Source organism: Acipenser ruthenus, chromosome 7 (genome assembly GCF_902713425.1).
Source record: "Acipenser ruthenus chromosome 7, fAciRut3.2 maternal haplotype, whole genome shotgun sequence".
Lineage (NCBI taxonomy): Eukaryota > Metazoa > Chordata > Actinopteri > Acipenseriformes > Acipenseridae > Acipenser > Acipenser ruthenus.
Window position 1 is genome coordinate 62,606,382 of NC_081195.1, and position 25,628 is coordinate 62,632,009.

The 25,628-nt window shown below is 39.3% G+C and overlaps 1 protein-coding gene across 4 annotated transcripts in view; it reads left to right on the top strand.

The window, feature by feature from the left end:
* Positions 1–25,628, top strand: part of LOC117415683 (SLIT-ROBO Rho GTPase-activating protein 1) — a 93,862-nt gene that overhangs the window by 47,792 nt on the left and 20,442 nt on the right. For 2 of the 4 annotated variants that reach the window (XM_034026327.3, XM_059027520.1), the window contains exons 4-12: positions 5,629–5,691; positions 7,564–7,746; positions 8,071–8,199; positions 12,442–12,663; positions 13,620–13,721; positions 21,606–21,803; positions 21,924–22,008; positions 22,742–22,769; positions 23,764–23,866. In XM_034026327.3, coding sequence (XP_033882218.1) covers positions 5,629–5,691; positions 7,564–7,746; positions 8,071–8,199; positions 12,442–12,663; positions 13,620–13,721; positions 21,606–21,803; positions 21,924–22,008; positions 22,742–22,769; positions 23,764–23,866 — 1,113 coding nt within the window. Of the gene's footprint in view, positions 1–5,628; positions 5,692–7,563; positions 7,747–8,070; positions 8,200–12,441; positions 12,664–13,619; positions 13,722–21,605; positions 21,804–21,923; positions 22,009–22,741; positions 22,770–23,763; positions 23,867–24,479; positions 24,514–25,628 lie in introns of all 4 variants that reach the window. The other 2 variants (XM_034026329.3, XM_034026330.3) reach the window with 1 other exon arrangement.

A 25,628-nucleotide genomic window follows, 5' to 3' on the forward strand; every position in this document is an offset into this window, starting at 1 on the left:
ATCTTGTACGTCACAAAAAAGTTTTAAGCAACAGATACATAAGGAAGCTTAATAGAATTCTTTATTCTGAAACAAAAAAACATTCCTTGCTTGCGCAAGCTGTTGCAGACAAATCTAGTTTTCTTCAAGCTACATTCATAACGTCACCTCAGGTGCTGTCCTCCAATGAAGCTACGACCGTGCGTGAGAGTTTCCTTCAATCCTTTAGACAACATCTGCACAGCACAACTAGATCTGCTTTCAATTACGGCTTTCCAGAGTTGATTTTAACTGAAGACACTTTTCTTGTACTTCAAAATTCGAAATGTTCTGGCCACAACATTGGATTAAAGAGACAATCCCAGATGTAAGGTCCTTACATAGTCAAAGTTAAGGCAGCTCTTGTGTTTCAAGTGTCAAGCTGCCCAGCAAGGGGAATTACACTCATGATGGGAATGTATTGCTTTTCCAGATGTCAGCTGTGCTGGCTTCATCTACGTTGGGAAGGACAAAATCCCCCCACTGGGTATACAGAATCCCTTTCTGGATGTAAACACCAGCAGACACACAAGTCTGAACCAGACACTTGCAACCAGAGCACTGGGGTGACCTTGCACCTGTTCTTATTGCAGAGCTGGTTGTAAAGTTCCTTGATGGGGTTGGAGATGTTTTTTTCCCCCAAGTCCCACTGATATCTATAGCCTCTGTGCTCTTCAAAATATTTTACTGCAATTGCAGACTGCAGCGACACCGCTCAGTTCACCACCATAGCAGTTAAACGTGTTCGAAAAGGTTTTGAAACGACCAAGGCAAGGCAAAGTAATAATGTTGATTAGAAAGAAGTACATATCAGCCTAATAATAAAGAATAATACATTCCCTTGGCAGGCCACAGTTTAGCGAACCCAGCTTATTAATATTGCGTTTCTAAACCGCTAGTGGAAGCGGCTTGTAAGCTGCAGAGGGGTGTTGCGCGGTGCATGGGCAAGTGCCTCTGTGATTTTTCATGGATGGCTAAGGCCCTGCCAACATTGGATCTAGAAAAAACAGGGCCTGGTTAACTGCAGTCTAGTTTATTTAGACAGGCTGGCCCACAAGAAATTCAAAAATGCAATTTAGCTGTAACCGTGTTGAACTGTATTTTTTAAAGGTGTTTTGATTGCTCAGATGGGCAGGTGGCAGTAAGACTGCTGTCAGTTTTCAGACCATAAAACTGTGTAGATACTTTACTTCCTCTGCATTTTACCTGAAACTAATTTTAACTCACCAAGCCATCTTCACAACACCTGTTAAATATTTTTTCATAATTTTTCAAAATCTTCAGTGCCGTGCTGCCAAAGAGTAGGCTGTTTGACAAAAAACTGAGCTGCAAATTAACTAAAAAAATTAATCTTCATTGTTTTATTTTCATCCCAATTATGTTAATTTACTACAATTTCCATTATAATACCTAAAAAGTGGGGTGTCCAATCACAGTCGTGGGCCATTTCAATCCAGGTTTAACAGGTAAAATGAGCTAATTAACTACTTCAGGGTCCGGATGGAGGTTGAATTGTTTCAATTAAACAGTTTAGAAAAGGGTTGGAACAAAGAGTGGAAGGGCCAACTTTGGCCATTCCTGCCCTAAAATGCACATATTGCCAACAGATGCAGATAGCTGAGTCGATCTTAACTGAACCAAGAGAGCACACAGAGAGCCGTTGCTGCTGCTAGCTGCAGAGCTACCAGTTACAAATAGTTGACATTGATCTGGTCAATAGTAAACATGGGGACTGATACATGATATGTTATCCCTTGTTGGTGAAGGGGGGGGAGGGGGGAGGGGGGGGGGGGTAACAAGTTCCTTCCTGTAAAACAAGACAAAACAACACCCAAATCGTACTTTAATGACAGTAAAATTACAGTATATTTAGGTATTTGAGATGATCTTATATCAACTCACAGTTCTGGTAAATCTTTCTTTGGTCTATATTAGAAGGTATATATATAGAAGGTCCTAGAGAATTTAAATAATTAGGCCAGTTAAATCAGCCTTCACTGACCTCACAAGCGTGCAATGTATTCCTCAGTCATCTTGATTTAGGAATTAATTAGGTCACTTCATGCAAGTTAAAATATGTGAAAAAAAAAAAAAAAAACATATTTTAAAGATTTTCAGGCTTTCAGTATATTTTTTGTGTGCTCCTAATATCATTAAGTACAAAGATACTTTATTATAGTTGTCTTATAATCTAAAGAGTGTTGAAAGAGTTAAAATACAGCAAGTCATTTTCATGACTATATTTCTTTATATAGGGAATGAGCCACATACACTACCACTATTGATGCAGACACACCATGTCATCTGACCATGCATTTACCAAATACTTAATTATTGTTTTAACATCCATTTTTTGTTTGTTTAAAATACAGCTATAAATAATGGACTGTTGGTAACTGCTACTGATAGTTACCAACAGTCCAAAAGGACACAAAGACCAAGAAGACCTGAAATGCACTGCAGAGCATTGACATGAATCAAGGTTATTTTACTCTGTTCTTGCATTAACACATTACTCAGGAGCCCATCTCTATTTTCTTACCTGGTTCATATTTTATTATGTGGTTTATGTATTCTACAATTTAATAATGGTTTTTAGAATTATTTGCCCCATAGGGGTGTGCGACAGTAATTTCTGCCCCCTCTGCAACTGTGAAATTTAAATGTTCCGAAAATGTAGATAGTATAGTATAGTATAGTATAGTATCCTTTTAAAATTAAGTAGGACACAAACAGCAACATCTGCATCCTTCAGTCAACTGATGGGGGATTTGGAACAGCACTGAGAAATGCAGCATTTAAGGTGTAGAAAGAACTTCATCAATAACATACTGGCAGATCTAGGCCATGCAACACTGCCTTACACTTAGCAGTGCTTTTCCTAGCAATACCTCCACTCTCTGTTCAGTAACGTGCACAATAAGTGTATTGACTTAATTTATATACAATATTGTACACATATGCTGCATAGCTCTTTTAACTTCATTGTTTATCAAGTGTGATTAGCATAGATTTACACTCCTTTGTGCATTTCATATTGTGTACAGAACATAGCAGAAACACATGGGTTATGTAAAATGCAGCTTTTTGTTTGCATTCTGCTTTAAGCAGCAGTATGATTCTTTTGTACTGTTGGTGGTTTATCATGGTGATTAGAGGAGTCTTTAAAAATTACTAGGAACAGGCTGTTGTTGAATGCCTTAGTCAGTCATTATATAAATCACAGATGTTGAACAAAATGTTCTTGAGGATGGGTGTGTTCTTTTTTAGTGGGTGGTGTAAATGATTCTGTTTATTACCCATGTTTAGATTTGGTGTTTTACACTATAGGACAGTCAGTGACATGTGACTGGAATGTAACACATGATTGAATAGGAGAATCATATAAGTGAGTTATCCATGGTGTTCCTCATGAATGAAAACCTGACAGTCCTGCAATTTTGGATATACATGAAAACTGACACTACTTTTACATTTTAATTCTGAAAATGGAACTGCTTTTGAATATATTTGATAATAATTTACATTGGGTAAGTATTGGGAAATGTGTATTTTGCATAAAGCAGTCTTGACACTATACTAATCACAGAAATAGGGTATAAAACACAGCAGCAGATTTTGGAGACAACCATTACTGAAGTGGAGCAGAAAACATGACATTCCAGCCTGTGGTGTCTGAACCAGTCAACGCAAGCTTGCCTGAGTCTGTTTGTGAGAGGAAGTGCAACATGGGTCATTCGTTTCTCAGTTGGGATTTCAAGGTATTTGTCATCGGGATGTAGAAATGGCATTGTGTCATGGACATCAAATTCGGGACTTGTCTCAAACACCTAATGTCTGCTGGTATCGTATCCATAAATTGGTGAATACAGTACCCAGTTGTACTGCAGCAAATCATTTGACTCCCTTCTGGAGCATTCCGACAGCTTGCCAATGCTGTTTCTCCGTGAGCAGCTGCATGAAGTGGAGCAACCACAATATGTGGCCTTCCTGAAAAAGCATCTCCCTTTATCTCACAAAGGACCAATTATACTGTTATATGTCCATTATGTGCGTATTCTACAGCTAGCAGACATTGACTGAAGTTCAGGATTGAATAGAGAAATATTATTGACATTCTTTGCAGCCAGTGACATGCTTTGACCCTGAAGATATTCCTGAGGTGAAATGACCTAGAATGCACGAGTATAACAGTGTACTTGAACATAAGGCATGCAAGCCTAGAGCTTTCTTCAACCTAGCACGGTACCAGATATTTAAAAAAAAAAATTGCTATAACACTTTGCTTCTTTCAAGACTGCACATGTGAGACTAAAGCAAATAGAAGTAAGATTTATGAAATTGTTTCATCAGTCATAACCCCTTTAGTTCATGGACAACACAGCTGCATGTGTGCGATATGTTAAAAAGGATTTACATTTGATGTGGTAAATTCTTACTCAGCTTTACAACCTAACTTATCGGCTCAAATAGATTTTACGAGATTTTCTAACTGCATACAGTATGTTGCGCTGAAATGCTTTGAAACTGGATTAGTACTTAAATAAGTGGGTTAGCAAGGTGAGTGCAATGAAAAGACCAGGCAATCACCAGGGTACCAGTTTAATTGGAATAGGTCCACCTGTGAGTTACACCTCAACAAAGTTTTTGAACTTTGACCTTGGGGTGAAGGCCACATCATTAGTGGTTAAAACGTCAGGCCCTTTTATTCCAGGTGAACAATTACTTTTTGTGACATGGAGATGTTACTAGCACTACTATCATAGTAATGAAGTAAAGTGTGGAAGATGTTAATCAAGGTTTTGCACTCAGTTCAGAATTTGAGAACTTCCCATTGATGTGGAGTATAATAGGTGCCAGGAATTCTTTCAATCCAAACTCCTCCAAAATTCATTACTTCAGTGATGGTGGGCTGCCCAATACAAAAACTTGTTCAATTTCATATTGTAACTTCACATGGCAAAGGTATTGGGGAAACAATCAAGTGAAAAACTGCAAAAATGAGCTTGCAGCGTCCCACTGATGGCCAGATTGTAACCCCTGAAGGCATGTATTCATTTGCAAGATGGCCTTCAACAGCATAACATTCATCTTTGTATCCGGCAAATACATCCTGGCCAATGCTGAACACTTAAAATGTAGGTTCAAGTCCATAAAGGGCAATAAACACCTGCATGGGGCATTTCACTACCAAGGTCAACTTTATTGAGGTGTAACTTTTGTTTTCTTTGAAATGCATTTTGAATTTGCTGTGCAATTTCCAATAAAATGACACCTTGCACAAGTCTATAGCACAAACTGTTTTGGAGTACAAAGTTGGTTAACCTTAAGAGGGGAGGGGGGTACCCATCAACCACATTTTGACCTCTCTAACTTTTGACCTCTTGACCTGATCAGTCTAAAAATGTAAATTTGAGCTTGTTTGCCTGAAACAGCCCCAAGAACCAAGTTTAAATCGGGTGGTAGGGTGTAACCTGTTGGATGATTTGTCATGGAATGACACGTATGCTCCTCAATTTTCAAGAAAATTGGGGGGCCTGTCGTGTTTACTCCAAATATAGTTTTTGATTTCATTGTACTAATGTCTTTTTTTCTTCTTTTTTTATATAGAGTAAAGAGATTACGTTCCAACTACAAGAGGATTTAATGAAGGTTCTCAATGAGCTATATACAGTAAGGGCCATTTTATACTGCAGTATATTGTGCCACTAATTGTAAGGAAAAAATAAATTCCAAATTTGGATCCACATATTGCTTCGCATGCTGTAATACCCTTTTACATTTGGTAGTGTAAGTGCTGAGGTGTTACTTAGAAACTGGCTAATGCCTGTTCATCACCGTAATTGTAATTGCATTGAAGAGAATTTATTCGCAGCCACACTTTCATGGCTTAAACTTTGCTCAACTTGCTAGCCTTTCCCAATTTCTGGTAGAGTATTTATCTTGCTCTTAATTGTATTATTACTTGTACTGTGATACTTGAAATGTATTTGCTTACGATTGTAAGTCGCCCTGGATAAGGGCGTCTGCTAAGAAATAAATATTAATAATAATAATAATAATAATAATAATAATAATAATAATAATAATAGAGTGTTTGCAATTGTACTGCTCCCACAGCTTTTTAATGCTGCAGGGATCACATGTCATATCACATGATCAATTTGATTGTCTTCTCTAATTTAAGACAATGATAAATCAGCTAGACCAGTCCTAATAAAGTGGCCATAGATGTATGTGTTGCATTTTCTCTATATAAAGTTACATTTATATGACATAAGGCAAATAAATAACATTAATGCATCATACAGAGGGTTGAAAGGCATCAAATATATTTCCTTATGTAAACGTAAAACATTACGGCTATGCTTGTATACTAAAGTAATAACTGATTGCATATTAAGTCTTTGAGAGTGACACAGAGACAGTCCCAAATCTATGACCTTGCTCGTGCAATGCTGCTGCTATACGACCAATCAATAGTTCATTTTGGCACCATAATTACAGGCAGGGCAATAAGTGTCAGGCAGCTCTGTAGTATGTGGCAGATTCATACAACACATACAATGAAAAAAATGCAAATGCATGAATAATTGGTTGTTAAATTGAATTAATGGTCACAGTTTGCACTTTTGAAGGTCATAGGGTTTGTTTGATATATATTTTCAGTTGAGAGAGAAATTTGTTGAATCTTTTATTGAGAAATTATCAATTCATACAAAAATATATATTCAGACTGTGGCATTTTCAAAATGAGACAGTATTACACAGTGATATACAGTACTGTGCAATTAGCTGACATTTCAAGTTTAAATTCACATTGTTAAAATGAGTTGCACGAGAAGCCCTTTAATATTTTCCCCAATTGTACCAGTTTGAACTAGAAATTCATTCCAGGGGCATTCCAGGAGGCATCTTGATCCAGTTTACAGAAATGACATATTTGCAGGAAAAAAATTTGAGGAGAGTTCCCAAGAGACACGGATTAATTCCGTCTCTGACGCTATCAATCTCTTGTAGCTCTTCTAGCAGTTTATCTCCAAGGACTTGACTTGCATGCATTTGGATTGCAAGGTTTTATTAGAATCAAATGAAAATAAACTTGGATCAATCCTATATCTATATTTATGTAGTCAAGAACCTATACATATTATTACCTATACTTTAATCATAATTCTTCTAATAATACAGTGACTCCCCTTTGCAAGGCGTCCCTTACTACTGAGGAACCAGTTATAAGGTGGCATAGTGGTACAAGCACTATATTTTATTCTGTAAGTGCCCTTCAGTAATTCACTGTTTTCAATATTTCACAGTGTATTAATGTGTAAGTCACATAGCGGAGCACTCTACCATGATCTACTACTTTCGTTATATACCTCAGAATTGGAGTATTTGAAGTTAAGGATGAACTACACTACTGCAAGATTTTCTCAACATAAAAACAGATGCCATGGTTTCACTGAGTTTTAGTTTATAATTTGTAATTGAGTGTTTGAAGCGGTTCCTGCCCCTAATTTCCCACCACTTCTTAACTCTGCGCAGGTCATGAAGACTTATCACATGTATCACACGGAGAGCATCAGTGCTGAGTGCAAGCTGAAGGAGGCTGAGAAGCAGGAGGAGAAGCAGATTGGGAGGTCAGGAGATCCCGTCTTCAGCATCCGTCTGGAGGACAAGCACCAGAGACGCAGCTCGGTAAAGAAGATTGAGAAGATGAAGGAAAAGGTAAAGGTAGAGGTTTACGTGAGTGGCTGTTCTAACAATGAGTCAGCTTCTCACGGCATTCAGTAAAAGCAATGTGTAATAGAGCATAGTGAAAGCATGGTAAAACAGAAATAAGAATTGTAAAGCCCATAGAGGGATGATAAAGCAATTAAAAAAATAAATAAAATACAAGGCAAACCATGATAAATTATGAAGAGTGCGTGTGTCACTTCATCTCGTATACCTGCAGAATTTGTCTTGTTGCAACAGGCAAAAACTCATCTGAGCTGTTATATGAATGACTGTGCTGGTTTAACTACAATTTCTGTATCTTTTTTTTATCAGCGGCAAGCCAAATACTCAGAAAACAAGCTGAAGTCTATCAAAGCACGGAACGAATACCTTCTAACTTTGGAAGCGACAAACTCTTCTATTTTCAAGTACTACGTTCATGACCTCTCTGATTTAATTGATGTGAGTACCTGAAACAAAGGACTGTGCAGCAATGTGTGTAGCAATAACTAGTTATTATTATATTTAAAAGACAAATCCACTGAATAACAGCAGCCTATTACTAAAGCCCTGTTTTAGCATCATAGAAAACACTCTCTAATTCCTGAATGTTAGCTTCACTTTTATTTATCCCACTCAATACTTTTACACACATGTAATGTATAAATGCCAAGACAATAACAGAGCAGCATATCTGTGCGCTCTAAAATAAGAACAGGTACTTTTACTTTTTCCAGCCCTGTTGCTTAAACATGCCACAGTCCACCCTTATTTGTATGACAGGTGGAATCTCTTCATTGGATTTTTAACAGAACAGAACAAAACAGAAGCAGCACTTAATTGACTTTTTTCTTCTTAAAAACCAGGCCCAAACAAGGAAAAACCATGTACATGGAGACAACAATCTCTCTCACTAACATCTAAAATTGAACCCTGTTGTTAACACCATTGATGTTAAATCATTGATGGTTTTTTCTGATATCATTTTTCTATAGCTGTATGCAGACAAAATCCTATTTTTGTCTGTTGTTACACAGCCTACAAGGTTCTACGCTTACCCTAAAAACGGCCTCATTAAAGTACCAGCACTTCCTCTCATGAAAACCATGCTGCTGCGTCCTGAGCACATACAGTACTGACACAAATTATGGAAACAACAATGATTGGGGGGGGGGGGGGGGGGGAGATTTTATTGCCCATTTTTCCTCACTCAGACCCCTATACCTACAAAATATTTTGGTATCCCTGAATAGATAATTGTCTCCTCTTTAAAAGGCTTGCTGTAAGTCATTTGTTGTTTCCATAATTTGTGTCGGTGCTGTATTCAAGGCATTTATTGGCTTCTCACAAAAAAAGCAGGTGAATTTGAGGTTTCACGTGTCAACGTTATTTTAAAAGCAAATGGTTAACAGTTTATGTAAATCAAACCTCACAGACACTGACAAAGGTCATTACATTTCACTTGTTAATCAACATCTGCTTAGTTACAAGTATGCAAATAAGCATGCACACAGCGTTAAGCAACATTAATTAGTTCTGCATCAAATATTTATCAATTTATTTCGAAGCAGTACAGTGAATTCACTAATATTCATTTTAAATGCTTTTGGATTTTATTTTCATTGTAGGCACCTTGTACAGAGGTCTCGTGCATTATCCTGTTTATATTCAAACTGCAACATTTTCAGATCAGTCTGGAGAGAAATTGGGAGCCTTTGTTTCACATTCTTTTTTTGTTAAGCCTTCAATAACAGCCCTTCTTGATTTGCTGTTTTATATCACAGCCGGGTTCAATTGTGTACAACATTATTTATGTTTTTATTTTTTATCATGTTTTCAATCATTCTGATAGTTCTTACTACAATAAAAACTCAATATATGAGTAATTTATCAAAAAATGAAGACAATATTTGAGTACTTGCAATAAGAACCTTTCAGAGTGATTGAAAACATCATTAAAAATGTAATTTGGTCATTTTCCTGTGTTGATACATGAATTTCCTGAAGACGCAGTGACATTTAATGCAGAAACATGCAGGTTGTGATGGGAACTTTATTACACAATTGAATCTAACTATAATATACAAAACTGTATATTGAAACTGTCTGCATAATTTTTAGGACCACCGCATGTAACTCATTTTATTGTTTCAGGATGTTATTAAAATCTTATGCTGTGTGCTCTGAAAGCAGCTCCTTATTATGGGCGTGCACTGAGGATACCACTAATTAAAAACAACAGCAAAAAAACACTACAGACTTAGCATTCATCACACTGACCAAATGATGGATTATAGGTGGCAATTGTTTCAGAATTGCCAGAACCGGTTTGCCCCAGCCCCTAATTTCAAAGAGACAACCAAGATTTTTTCTACTGCACAGGCTGGTGAGAGACAGCTTTCTCTTCTGCCGAATTGAGCTGATTTCATATAATGCGCTTTAATGGTCAGCACACCGATAGCAACGACCTCAAAGAGCCCCTTAGAATCAGACTCAGTGCACAGCGCAATCACAGCCGGCCTGTAATTAGAGCAGAACAATAAGGATCCTGCCCTGCACATCAGTGGATCCTTAACATGCATTGCTGCAGGTGGGCATCCTGGCTGCACGCAAAGCACTGAAAGGGAAGAACAGATTTAGATTAAACCGTTTGTCGCCTTGCACTGAGAAACGGCTTTAGAGGAAATAACCTAATCTGGATAAATGTAGGAGATGAAATGGACCGTCCCCTTGAATTCACTTGGGATTCTAAAGTATTGGGACATTCTATTATGGCTAAAGGGCAAAGGATTCACTTGGAGATATTTGCAGTACATCATTATCATTTCTTACAGATTAATAAATAAACCTCTTTTACTGGGGCTGTAACCTGTGAGAAGTGGTTTACAACCCTCATTAAGTTTTATATGACCAATATTTGGAGATCAGGATGTAATATAGCGGAGGTGCCAGTACATACATTTGTATAGTTTTACAGAGAAACCTTTTATTGGACTAACTAAACAGAAATTAATCGCAAGCTTTCAAGACCTCACAGGTCTCTTCTTCTACATCTCCTTCTCTTTGTCTATCATCTCTGGACAGATACAACTACCATTTCATCTATCAGCGACTATAGTTTTACAGAATTTTACATACACAATATAGAGAGAACTGCTTATCAAATTGAGAGAAAACTTGGTAACGTCATTTATTGTGTGTCTCCTTGTCTGTCCATCTGTTCATAGGTCATGCTTACATTTGACATATATCTTAAGAATTGCTAACCCAATAGTGATTTAACTTAGTAAGCATATTCTTTAGGAACAACCACCAGAAACAATCCAGTAACTGTCCACTTCTGAAATCTGAAACCGGTTATTCAGACTGTGGCAAACTGGGGTAAGTCTGCCACTTTCAGGATCTTTTCACACTGTCTTCTTGTGTAACATGAAGAAACTCTCAACAGATGAATTCAAAACAGGGTGGTGCCTGTATATTTATTTGTACACACAAAATAAATCAAACAAAAACAAAAGCCTAACTCCTTCTAGGAGTACTAGTTAAACTTTTGTCGGTTTTAACTATATCTGGACAGCTGAGCCATTTACTGGTAGCCAAAACAAATACACTTCAAGTGTCACAATACCTTTTCAGGTCTGACCACACGGGTATATTCTGACCTGCTTATACACCTGCCTGTCTAATTACAGGCAGGTGTACATACTTAAATCAGTGCCAGGTGATCTGGCTCAATAAAACAATTAAACAATTACCTTGTGGCTGTGCAAAGCAGCCACAAAACACACATTACCCAGTGTGCAGGGCCTCTGCCCTGTCACAAGACCTTAGAATGAAAAACTTTTTTATGTAATCTATTGAATAAACTGCATTGTGTCATTCCCTCTGGGAGTTGTCTGAAACAAAACCTGATGTTTTGTTGCATCAACTGTAATCAAAATGATGTACAAAGATGTACAAACATGACTCATTTTTTACTTTATTAAGTTAAGAAGATTGACTGTGGTATTACATGCAACAGAAACATATATTCTGTTTTTGTGTTACTAGGAAAATATATGACATCCTAGCATGGCCACTAATGGTTTACGTACAGTATTTTTAAGACTTAGCTAAAGGTTTGAATTGTATTTGACCTAGCTGTGGAAACATTTGATGTTTGAAATTACAGCTGCATGTTTGTACCAGCTGAAATGCCTCCTTTAAGTCTTGCTTTGATGTGATAAAGGGATTGGTTTATAGTTTAAAGGGTATTTTTTATTTTTATTGTACTTATAGGCAATATATAATGTTTAGTTCATGAAAAAGTTTAAAACATAGTTTTAAAATTGGTTCATTTTGATTTAACATATCACCAAAGATTTCAGCTCAGGTTTCAAGATCAAAACCTTACTTTTTATAAAGTGTTGAGGTTTTTAGGATCATATTTTCTTTTGCATTGCTGGCAGTGTGCAGCTGTGCACTACAGTAGATGATTCTTAAGTATTTAGCTGATCTACCCTGTATGTACTTTTATATCTATGAACTAAACTAGCTTTGGAGGTATGTGTAACCAAACTTGACAGCAGCAAGAAGTCTGTGCTATGGAAAAATACAATAAACAGATGCCAAGGCATTCTATTTTAGTGTAAATGCTATTTTTGGACAGGATGCTTCCTTTTTCCAACAAACATGAAGGGTTTCATTCACTTTTCTGATGTCTAGTGCTGCGATCTGGGATACCACGCCAGTCTGAACAGAGCTCTCCGCACCGTTCTGTCTGCTGAATATAACCTGGAGACCTCCCGGCATGAGGGCCTGGATATCATTGAGAATGCAGTGGAGAACCTGGACCCCCGCAGCGACAGGCAGAGGTTCATGGAGATGTACCCCTCTGCTTTCTGCCCACCCATCAAGTTTGAGTTCCAGTCTCACATGGGGGATGAGGTCAGTCACACAACCAATGGCACTAACAGAAATCAATGTCTTGCAGTATTTAAAGAAGTGGCAGCCAGTGCTTGTAATATTAGCTTGTTAGTTTTATTGAGATTTATTAATGTCTTCCTTTTTTGTTTCAAGAATCTTTAGGTTCTTCACATGTATGTTTTATGTTAGTTATATATATACGCTATAGATAAACTGGTACCTCCGATTTCATTGGAAAGAGTTGGAACTACTACACATAAACTAATTAGGTACCAGGAAGCAGCATCCTTTAGCATTGTCTTTGAAATATCTGCATATTCCAAATTTATTTTTAAGCTTCTTCTTTGTTAAAGAAGCCAACAGTGTAAAAGAGTTTCATGACTATCGCACTTTATTTTAGTCATACGGACCAGTGTTGCCATGGCAGCAGCACAAAGAGGCCTAGGTACTTTATAAACAACCTGTACAGTACAGCACAAGACCAACTAGTTCCTAACATGGCTTCACTTGATATACCTCAGAGTCCATATAAATGTACAATACTTACCATGACAGGGCAGCAGTGTGGAGTAGTGGTTAGGGCTTTGGACTCTTGACTGGAGGGTTGTGGGTTCAATCCCCGGTGGAGGACACTGCTGCTGTACCCTTGAGCAAAGTACTTTACCTAGATTGCTCCAGAGCAAACCCACCTGTATAAATGGGTAATTGTATGTAGAAATAATGTGATATCTTGTAACAATTGTAAGTCGCTCTGGATAAGGGCGTCTGCTAAGAAATAAATAATAATAATAATAATGACTGTTAAACCACGTGTCATTCGCAAGGAAGAGTTTATATTTTTTTATTGTGATGAGCAATAACTGTTAATGCAACCACCTCTGGGCATAAATCAGAGTTTTACTGCTGCCTTTCCTGCTTTTGCTGCTCAATTATGTTATTCTATTAGAGGCTAATGGGGCCTGTTGTTTTCCTGTCAGGTTTGTCAGGTCAGTGCCCAGCAACCCATACAGGCAGAGCTAATGCTGAGATTCCAGCAGTTACAATCCCGGCTGACTACTCTCAAAATCGAGAATGAGGAGGTGAGTTGATGTTAATTCCACCCTCTTGCAAGGGAAATAGGTTCAGTAATGATTCCCGAGCCTACATTGAAACATGAGGATGCCATTCCCTCAAAGTATAAGGAGTAGTCACAGTTCGCTTCTTTGGAATTCAATAGGAAGTACTTCAGTTATACTGTATATGAAAACACATTTGTATTCACAAAACTTGAAAAGACTTACCACGTCAGCTGTAACATTACTGTCTTGTCTTACCCATTTATCCTTAATTGTAATGCAGTGGCAGAACAATAGCATTACAATGGTCTTGTAAGGCTCAATGGTAGCTCAAGGACATAGTATTAACCAATACACAATATCACAATATCAAGACCACTGCAATACTTGCTGTGGTGTTTCTAATGGTTAGAGTTTCTTTGGGGAAAAACACTGTTATATTAACAGTTCTATCTACGTGTGTGACGTGTCATATTATTACACTGGGTGCACCTTGTCTGACCGTACTCTGTGAGAGGGAGACTTCACAGACAAGTTTATCCAGCTGTTTAAACTCTCTTCTTTTGTAAAATATCTTGGGATCATCACAAAGACACAAGGAACCTTATTGTATCTCATACCCTGACAGTGAGGGGAGTGGCTGAAATGAAATGTGAACTAGTGACGCTCTTCCCACTAAATAAACTGTGTTTGTTTTTATGTTTTGTAATTTTATCAGGATTCCCTTTGCTGACCCCCTTCCATTACATCTTGATCCTCTCATTACTAAATTGCTCAACAGCAAGACCAACAGTCCAAAGCATTTTTGTTCTAATTTCTTAATTTCGTGAAAAAATAAACCAGGCCATAATAAGACAATAATAATAAGACAACAAACAAATAGAAATACTATACAAACTGCCAACAATTTATGGTCAATGTCTCACACTGGAGCAATTGCACAAGGTATCAATAACATTTTTTTTTCGTTGTACTTTGGAAGCATAATAAACTCATGTAATAGGGGTATTTTCTGTGTGTTTATTCACATACCAGAACTGTCTCGAGTCTTGCCTTGGGCTTTGTTACAACCTCAGTGTGCACAGAATAGCCATTCTGGGGCTTCAGTAGAACACACAAATTATCTCCAAAAACAAGCAATGCTGGACAAGGCAAAAAGGCACTAAACTTCAGAGATTAAAGTACTGTAATCTGTAGAGCATTTTCATAATAAAATAAAAGCTAAACAAATGTATCATGGGTAATTTAGTAAAAGCCCCAGTGGTTATAGAATAAATGTGGTTAAAAGTAAAACAAACATGATTTCCATTACACGAGAGTAGATGTTAAAACTTCATGCTGATTTGAACTCGGCTCTCGCCAAGATAAGCACCAACTAAGACGTAGCTTTACAGTAAACTAATGTGATCCATATGTGTCTCCATCCATTTACGTTTCCTTCCATATGATGATGTAGATATCCTTCTGTCTGGTGTTAATGGCTGAAGTGTAATGCTGGCTCCAGGGATCAGCTTATTTTGCCTCCCTGGCGCATCAGCACACACAACGGCTGCGATGCTGGCTCCGGGGATCAACCAAAGTGCGGCCTCCCCAGCGCATCAGCATGACAACCGTCTGGATTGAGCTAAGTAGGGTACATCTCTGGGGTTTTCAAGTGGGCACCTTCCATCCTCAGTGTTTCGTCGACTAGCCCACGACACCTCAAGAGGGCTCGACGGTGATTCTGGCGTCCCAGCATCACCCCCCTCCGTCCCCCACTCAACTCAGCCCAGCTTACTTACCTGTCCCCAGCCAGAATCTTTCCGTCTCAACCACAGCCAGTTGCTGCTCCTCTCTGCTGTTTCAGATAAGTTCTTCACTGTGCGACGCAACTCTTGGCCACTGAATCCGACGTCTCTGAGAAACCGGGTTGTAGAGTGTGCCACAAATCCTCGACAACCCACTTCCACTGGGTAAACCCGAACTCTCCATCCTCGCTGTTCTGCTTCAGTGGCTAGTTGAGCATACCGCAGTTTCTTCCTCTCATACGCCTCATCTACAGCATCCTCCCATGGCACTGTTAACTCTACCAGGTGAACAAGGCGTGCTGATCCAGACCACAAGACAATATCTGGTCGAAGGTTAGTGGTGGCAATCTCAGGTGGAAAAATAAGCCGTTGACCAACATCTGCCAGCATTTTCCAGTCTCTAGCAGCTTCCAGTTGTCCTGGTCGAGAATTGGTTTTAACACCTTTTCTTGGTGGTTGCTCTCCTGGGCGGAGGAATGTTGTCTTTTGTGTGTAATGTTTTGATGGAACAGGTGACAACTTATTGGTCATGTTACGCTTGTCTTCCAATGCTAAGGCCAAACATCGCAGCACCTGGTCATGGCGCCAAGTAAACCGTCCTTGGCTAAGAGCCACCTTACATCCTGTCAAAATGTGCCTTAATGTTGCAGGTGATGAACACAAAGGACATGAGGGATCCTCTCCTACCCAGAGGTTTAGGTTCTGTGGTGATGGGAGAACATCATATGTTGACCTGATGAGGAAACTGATCCTGCTCTGTTCCATTGACCATAGGTCTTTCCAGCCAATCTTGCGTTGTTCCACACTCTCCCATCTCATCCATTCTCCCTGCTTGGCCTGGGAAATGGCCTTTATACACCTCATCCTCTCCTCCTGCTTTTGCACCTCGTTGACTACCAGCTTCCTCCTTTGAGCTGGGGCCGCCTTGTGCCATGTAGGAGGAGTTGAACTGAAACCAAGACCCCCTCTTCCATGCTGAACTTGCCCCATGATATCACCAATTCGAAGGGCAGCCTTTGCATCTTCCACAGCTTTCTTTGCCGCCCACTTTCTTCCAGTTTTCAACACAGGTGCTGCCTCCCTTACGCATTTATCGCGTGACTCTACTAAAGTCATTTCCAGTCTGACCTTGGCGCACTTAAACTCCTCGGTTAGAGCAGAGACTGGTAGCTGCAGTATTCCTTTACCATAAAGTCCCACTCTGCTGAGGCAGCGTGGAACTCCCAACCATTTCCTGATGTATGAACTGATTAAAGCTTCCAGCTTCTCTACTGTTGTCAAAGAAACCTCGTACACAGTCAGTGGCCACAGCAACCTTGGCAGTAGACCAAACTGAAAGCACCAGAGTTTTAGTTTACCTGGTAGAGCGCAGCTGTCTATGCTCTTCAACCCTTCCACTGCTTGTTGTCTAACTTCTCCCACACGAACTGTGTCCTTTAGATCCCCGTCGTACCATCTCCCAAGACTCTTCACTGGCTTCTCAGACACTGTTGGTATTGCCTCACCATTAATGAAGAATGTTTTATCTACTACTTTGCCTTTAATTATAGAGATGCTCCTTGATTTAGTGGGCTTGAATTGCATTCGTGCCCATTCAATGTTATTGGTTAATTTGCCCAATAATCGATTAGTGCAGGCTACTGTTGTAGTCATGGTTGTCATGTCATCCATGTATGCTCGAATTGGTGGTAGTCGCATTCCAGAAGCCAAGCGCTCTCCTCCTACTACCCATTTTGATGCCCTAATGATTACTTCCATTGCCATGGTAAAAGCCAGTGGAGAAATGGTGCATCCTGCCATTATTCCAACCTCTAGGCATTGCCATGTAGTGCTGAATTCTGAAGTTGAAAAACTGAATTGCAAATCTCCAAAATAGGCTTTCACTAAATTTGTTATTGTCATCGGTACACTGAAAAAATCAAATGCTGCCCAAAGTAGTTCATGTGGCACTGAACCATATGCATTAGCCAAATCCAGGAATGTCACATGGAGCTCCTTCCTCTCCTTTTTAGCTGATTGAATTTGTTGCCAGATCACATTGATGTGTTCTAAGCAACCTGGGAAACCTGGAATGCCCGCTTTTTGTATTGAAGTGTCAATGAAGCAGTTCTTTAATAGGTAAGCTGACAATCTCTGAGCAATAATGCTGAAGAAAATCTTGCCTTCTACGTTTAATAGGGAAATGGGACGAAACTGACTGATGCTTGTAGAATCTTTTTCTTTAGGTATAAAGACTCCACCTGCTCGGCGCCATGCTCTTGGTACAACCTGTTTTTCCCATGCCACTTTCATCAATTTCCACAGAATTCGTAGAACTCCTGAAGCACTCTTGTACACTCTGTACGGAACTCCATTAGGCCCTGGAGATGATGAAGCCCTTGCTTTTTTCACAGCTTGCTCTATTTCTTTCCACTTAGGTGCACAGTCCTCCATTTGGTATTCTGGTGGATTGATAGGTGGGATGTCTGACGGAATTGACATAGGCTCCTGCCTTTTTGAATCTGTATGTGTTTCCTCCAAATATCTCTCCAGCTCAACCTTAGATGCTTTTAGTGTGCCATTCTTCTCACTGGTGAATAACTTCTTTACAAATTTGAATGGCTCTTTATAAAAGTTAGCTCTCGCACGCTCCTTCTTTTTGTAGCGTTTCCGTAGGCGCTCAGCTCTGCGCAATGTTGCAAGCTTATCTTTTATGACCCTTTGTAAGAGATTGAGTCCCTCCTTCTGACTTTGTTCTGCTCTTCTCCATTGGTTCCTCAGCTGTCTCCTTTCTCTAACTAAGCGTTCAATCTCTTGCTGCCGTCTAGACTTTCCAGGAATAGTTTGTACTTTTTCCTTCCTATTTTCAACTCCAAACCTCTCACTTCCATATGCGTAGATGATGTCCCCAAATTTATCCAGCTTCTTTTCAACTGTTCCACTTAATCTTTCCAATGCAACGCAGAGATCTGTGTTTACTGTGTCCCATGCAGTTTTCTCACAAGCTCTTGGCCATTTAACTCCAGGCTTGTGCCCGTTGAGGTTCTTTTCTCTCTTATGCTGGTTTGTCTGACCGGGTTCACAAGGATCATTAGGTTCATCACTAACTGTGTCCATGCAAGTCCTCCTCACATCTATGACAGGGGTGCTGATATCCTGCGAACTGTGGTTTGCTTCCTGTCGCTGGATTTCATTCGACTGACTTGACTGACTTCGTAAGAAGTACTGATCAATGCGAGGCCCTTGTCCCTTCTCCCTCAAGCATTTCATTCTCCCTTGATGAATCTTCAAACCCCTGACCGTTGTCGCCTTGCTCCAGCCGCAGACACAAACCTGGAGTTCCATGTCTTTATTAACTGCAGATCTTGAACTAGTCTTTTGTGAAGTACTCTCCATACTCATATCCGTTTCCGTTCCTAAGTCGTTAACCGTGTTGTCCAACGTTGAGTCATCTTCCGCCCCCGCTCTCGCAGACTCTAGGGGTATTTTTCTCTTTAATTTCTTAGAAGCCTTGGGCGGGTGTCTCCAGCATCCTGTAAACACAGAGCTGGATACTGCCGACAAGGGTAGCTAACCCTTACCAGCCCCAATGGGGTCTCTTTCCTCCTGTCAGCTGTCTCTCCAGGCTGTTACAAGGTCTTTCCCTTGTTGCCAGCTGCACTATTCACAGCAGTCACTGGACGTATCCAGATCTTCATGATTTCCATTACACGAGAGTAGATGTTAAAACTTCATGCTGATTTGAACTCGGCTCTCGCCAAGATAAGCACCAACTAAGACGTAGCTTTACAGTAAACTAATGTGATCCATATGTGTCTCCATCCATTTACGTTTCCTTCCATATGATGATGTAGATATCCTTCTGTCTGGTGTTAATGGCTGAAGTGTAATGCTGGCTCCAGGGATCAGCTTATTTTGCCTCCCTGGCGCATCAGCACACACAACGGCTGCGATGCTGGCTCCGGGGATCAACCAAAGTGCGGCCTCCCCAGCGCATCAGCATGACAACCGTCTGGATTGAGCTAAGTAGGGTACATCTCTGGGGTTTTCAAGTGGGCACCTTCCATCCTCAGTGTTTCGTCGACTAGCCCACGACACCTCAAGAGGGCTCGACGGTGATTCTGGCGTCCCAGCATCACCCCCCTCCGTCCCCCACTCAACTCAGCCCAGCTTACTTACCTGTCCCCAGCCAGAATCTTTCCGTCTCAACCACAGCCAGTTGCTGCTCCTCTCTGCTGCTTCAGATAAGTTCTTCACTGTGCGACGCAACTCTTGGCCACTGAATCCGACGTCTCTGAGAAACCGGGTTGTAGAGTGTGCCACAAATCCTCGACAACCCACTTCCACTGGGTAAACAAAAAAAGTGAGAACTTATTATTACTGGGATTCTTTTGCTGTGACTTTTTGGTTCATCTAGCTGTAATTCCCAATGGAAAGTACCAGAATGATTCTATTTAATCATGTTTTCTTCATTACCCAGTGAATTATATTGAATAACCTGTTTCAAAGTGTGACTGTGCTTTGCTGAAGTGTTTTCATCAGAGCACTATTTTCTTCCTGAGACCAAGAGGTTGTTTAAAAAGTGATTTTAAGCGCTTGCATTTTCCTAATGCAGTCCCCTAAAGATTTCCACATACTTGTACGCCATGCTGGAAAATTAATGTACCGACTCATTTGTACGGACTGTGCCACTGGGGCCTTGATCAGCCTTCAGTGGAGGGTTTCAAAGTCTGTCATTCATTTTTCAGCTTCCCGCTTGCTTAGTTCTTAGAAGGCTCATGATGACATTTATCCTTCAGTGTTCCTACTTTAGTCATCCCCCCACCGCCCTCCCCTTATTTATGAATTCTGTGCATCTTAGCTTCATTTTCTATGTAGCGGGATATCATTTTAAGTTACTTTAATCCTCTTTGTAGTTTCTTCACTTTTAATTTGAGGTGCATTTAGTGGTCATGCTAAGTAGATTGACTGCACTGTAGAATACAGTTCTCTGTTTATCCAGAATTGAAGCAAAACTAGGACCCCAAACCAGTGTAACAGTACCTACTATTGGTTTCCACATTGCACCTGTACAACAGAACTATATCTGTATGGTACCTACTGTCATACAAGTATCATGATACTCCAGAAAAAGAAACTCATTGTTATGTATGCAGGTATTGTAGTTCATCTGGTTTATACAGAATACTATTAATTCAATTATGAAGTAAGTTGCAACCATTGTACTAGTTCCCAAATTTGAAGAACTAAGGAGTTGTTGGTCAGTCAGTTTGTATGAATGTACTGTACTATACCGTACTGTACTGTATGGCACACTTAAATTATTATTATTATTATTATTATATATTTTTTTAATTTGGAATCAGTTATTTTACCCCTGATTTTCTCCCAATTTGGAATGCCCAATTATTCAACCCGGCTCACCGCTGCAACCCCTGCACTAACTCGGGAGAGACGAATACGAGCACTTGCGTCCTCCGAAACGTGTGTCTTTTTTTGGCACTGCAAGCCCGCCGTGAAGCCATTACAGAACTACAGCAGGACGTGGATCTTGGCTGAGAACTCCAATTTTCCAAAGGTTTAATTCAGCAGTGGCGTAGCTAGGGGGTGGTTTTAGGGGTTTAGGGTTTTTTTTATTTTACCATTTTCCTGTTGGATGAAATTCCACATGCACTCTTTTAATAATACATGAAAGAATATTCTAACATTATTTCTTTTTAACCATAAACTCTTGTTGCCCTTTAGAGAACCATAAAATAATAAAGTGCATTTTTCAAAATTGTTCTCTGATGGCACCCCTACTGTTTCAACAATGCAAAAAACTAAACAAAAAAAAACCCTAACATGGAACACAATCAGTCTATAGTTTGGACGCCTTTCCAGAATCAATGCAGAGCACTTCTTTATAGGACGACCATATGACTCCATGTTCTCTGGGCCAGTTTCTTTTATGCTGTCAGTTAAGATTGCAAACCGGCTGCTTATTTGTGTTGAAAAGGGAATTCAGGCAATGACGTCACAGTGACGTTTTAATACTCTGTATTCTTTCCCCACATGCTTTGGACGTTATCTGTATATATATTACCTGTGTTACCTGTGTAAAACACAGGATATTTTACTTAAATTTCTCCATTTTGTGAAGGTTAAAAAAACCACTGAAGCCACACTTCAGACAATACAAGATATGGTGACCATTGAGGACTACGACGTGTCTGAGTGTTTCCAGCACAGCCGCTCCACTGAGTCTGTGAAATCGACCGTGTCCGACACGTACCTCAGCAAGCCCAGCATCGCCAAGAGAAGGGCGAACCAGCAAGAGACGGAACAGTTCTATTTCATGGTACGTGTCACCTTGCGAGGGAGTACCACTGCTGTTCTCATGTGTTTCTTAATAAAGGACAGAGTGCTTTGGGTTGTGCTTTTTTTAATTATGTGATTTAATTGTTCCAATTCTCCACAGAAATTTAAAGAATTTCTGGAGGGAAGCAATCTCATCACGAAGCTGCAGGCAAAGCACGACTTACTGAAAAGGACACTCGGAGAAGGTATTTTCTACTAGAGAACCTGTTTTCTACTAGAGATACTCTGCCCTGCTTTTTATGTTTAAATGCTACCTTTCCCCTTTTAAATTGATAAAAACCCTTAAATTGAAATGATTTTACTTCACTTGCATAACAGATCTCATACAGATTGCATCCCAGTAATGATTGTGTGGTGCTAATTTAGAATTGAAAGAAAATACACCTGTATGACCTTGAGGAGCCTCAAACCCATTCAAGCAGTAGGTCAATATAATTCACTCGGTTAAAGGTCAATAAACAACCACAAATTACTTCCAGATGTTCACAATAAGTTACTGTTTGGAGTTGTGATTTAATTAATTATACATAAACCATGCTTGTGATTTGCTGATGTTATGGCATCTCGATAGTGACTTTTTAAAAGTATCTAAAAAACCCAAACAATAATTCTAGGTACCTTTTTTAAAAGCTGCTACACTGATAATAAATGTTTAGGTTGTCAGCAGCTGGGTCTTCCTTTGTTGGCCTGACAAGTAGTTCCATAGATTACCCTTGTCATTTTGTGATACTTTTAGAAGGTATCATTCCTATACTTAAAGGCACTGTTTAGCCTAGTTACAAAGCGATTGCAATACAGGCAGATGGTAAGCAGCATGCCTTACTGAACGTGTGAACTGTACTGCAGGCTAAGCAGGCTAGTTCCACATTAGACTCCCAGGCCCTCAACCATCCCTCTTTTTCTCATTTCTTCCCTTAGGTTACAGAGCAGAGTACATGACAACCAGGTAGGAAATTGATGCATGGAATAGTACATTTACTGTTGAAACATCACTGGCATCAGGATGTTCCAAGACCTTAGATCAATGCATCAGTCAGCAGTGCACCTATTCTTCATTAACACAGTCTTTGAATAGATACATGGTGCGGTAGCAATCTTAAATGCTTGGGAGCGATGTTTTCCATGTGAAACCCATATAGTGTAGCCTCAGAGATCTCTGTCTGCCTGTACAATGGTGACATTAAATTGCACTATTTTACATTTTTCAGCTATATAACATAAATATTATTGAGTATGTTAAGTACGCTGATAAACTCTGGAAGACATCATGAACTTGGACAATAAAGATATCCAAGCCCTTATTGCCCACTTGCACACAATCTAGGCCATACACAGTTGGTGAAACAGAATGGCTGACAAATCTAAGGTAACACAGTATTCATAATCCCAACAGTAACTTGTAAATGATCTCTATGTGTTGAGACATTGGTGTATTTTTAAAAGCAAGGCAAATAGATTTTTTTTTTTCTGGGAAAATCTCGCAACATACTGTAATTATATTCACTATATACTGAATATAGACCCTAAAACTGTTAGAATCCAGTTGTATTGTAATTTGATTGGAATGATTTGATTGTCTAAAAGTAACATTTGCATAATGACCTTTGACAATGTTTTCATCTGATTTTTGCTGGATATAATTCAGCACTTGGTAACAATTTAGTTTTAAGGGTCTGTAACAAATAACATCTAAATATTTTGTAAAGCATGTTTAATAGCAAAGTAGTAATAGAAAGCATTATTAAACATGCAACCAGGGGATAATAAGAATTATAAGAAATGTTATTAATTATTATTTTACAGAGAAAGAAGCTTGTCGTTAAAATTGTTGAAATACTGTAAACTGTTATTCCTTTTTCAGTCTCATGGTGTATTTTAAAAGTGTGTCATTTTAAAACCATTTAAAAGATAATATAGGTAACTCCTGTTCCATTTCCTAGGCCTCCAAATGTTCCCCCCAAACCCCAGAAACAGAGGAAGCCTAGGCCCCGCTCCCTGTTTAATGCTAAGTTGTTTAATGGGAACTTGGAATCCTTTGTCAAGGTACTGGTGGCGGCCATCTTGGAGGTCGATCCCCACTCACCTCTTCATGATAATGATCAAACAACCCTCAAGCGTGTTGAGGCTGATCATTATGTTTCCCCCTCTGTCCCAGGGCTGTATACAATATAATGCTGGAACCTCAAGCAGAGTAAAAGAGCGGCAAAGTGAAAATCCTGTTATACCCATAGTATTTGTGAATAAAATAGGAAATAAAATGACCTCAAGAAAAACAACACCAGTGTTTATTGACATTACTACCTGAACAATTACGGTTTTCACTTCACTTTATTAAGATTTTAAAGATGTCGTTGTAAGACATGTTTTGGTATAATTTATCCAAATTTGCTGTGGGGTTCATAATTAGGTGGGCTTTAAACCTCACAACCCCACACTAAATCTCGACTGGTTTGTAGTCGAAGGCAAAATAAGAAATTCATGTGAATTTCATTGAGGTCCTGAGTTCCTTGTTTTCCTATGCTTGAACAGTGCATTATATTTACCATTAATCTGATAAATGAAACTGTGTGGGCTCTGGCCTGTGGCTTTCTGGTTTTTATTTTTGCTGTCTATCTCACCTCTCTATTTTCATCTTCCACTTTAACTATGCACCTAGCCGAGGACGGAGGAACTCGCACGCAAGACACCAGGTACAGTGCTTCTGGAAAGCGAGCGGTCCACACTTCTGTCTTTACTTGCAGACTTGCCTGGCTTTACCATTGTACTCAACTCTTTAACACTAGTTCTTACGAAGTACTAACCCTACAGTACTACTACGCTATTGGATTGAAAATTTGTCAAAAGGAATGTTTGTATTGATAATAGATTCAGCTCTTTATTTCTTAGGCCACATTGCTATTTTTGTTACCTGATGTTTGGAAGCATTGTTAAAAAAAAAAAAAAAACAGTAAGCTACAATTGCCAGAATAGATGGACATGGAATGCTGGAAACACCAGACCAATAGTCCTTTTCCTTGCTGAATTAAATATGGAAAAAAAACATGTTTTTTCAACTGCAAGAGACTATACACTTTGAAGTGAAGGGAGTTCATGCCAGCAATGGGATTATATCCAGGCTGTGTTTTGCACTTTACTTTTGACCAGAACTCATGTTTTGCATTGAGTATTTCCTGTCGACCACCCTCAGAGAGAAAAAACAATACAAGAATTTCCACTCCAAGAAAAATGTCTAGACCTGGAGCATGGGGTGCAGGCATACTAGACAAAAGAGACACGCACATAGGAGGACACCCCTGAACACACCACTGTGTTAGCAAAAGTATGAAAAACGCTGGTTTTATATAGTGCAATTCATACAATGATCTCAAAGTGCTTTACTTTACAGTCATTTTTTTGTTAGAGTTGTGCAGACTTGTACACCGGAATATATTCGGAACCAGTGCCGAAAATTCAAAATGGTACCAATATATTCACAAAATATTAAAAAAGTGGTACTGTATTATTTGGTTGAATTCTGACTTTAGTCCAAGGCTGTGTCTTAATTTGCATCATCAAGTCTTCTTGTAAGGGCTTCTTAATACCTAGGGACCACACAACATGGTTTTATTATATATATATATATATACACACACACACACTCTCTCTCTGGTATGTAGAAGTCAAACATGACTCTCAAAGTGATCAGAGCATTATCTTCTACAGCTAAAGAGGGAAATATGTGGTGAATATGGAATAGGGGGTAGAATTCAAATTAAGACTTAGTTCAAAAGTCCAGTGCTCACTGAATATGACTAGAGTGTGCTCA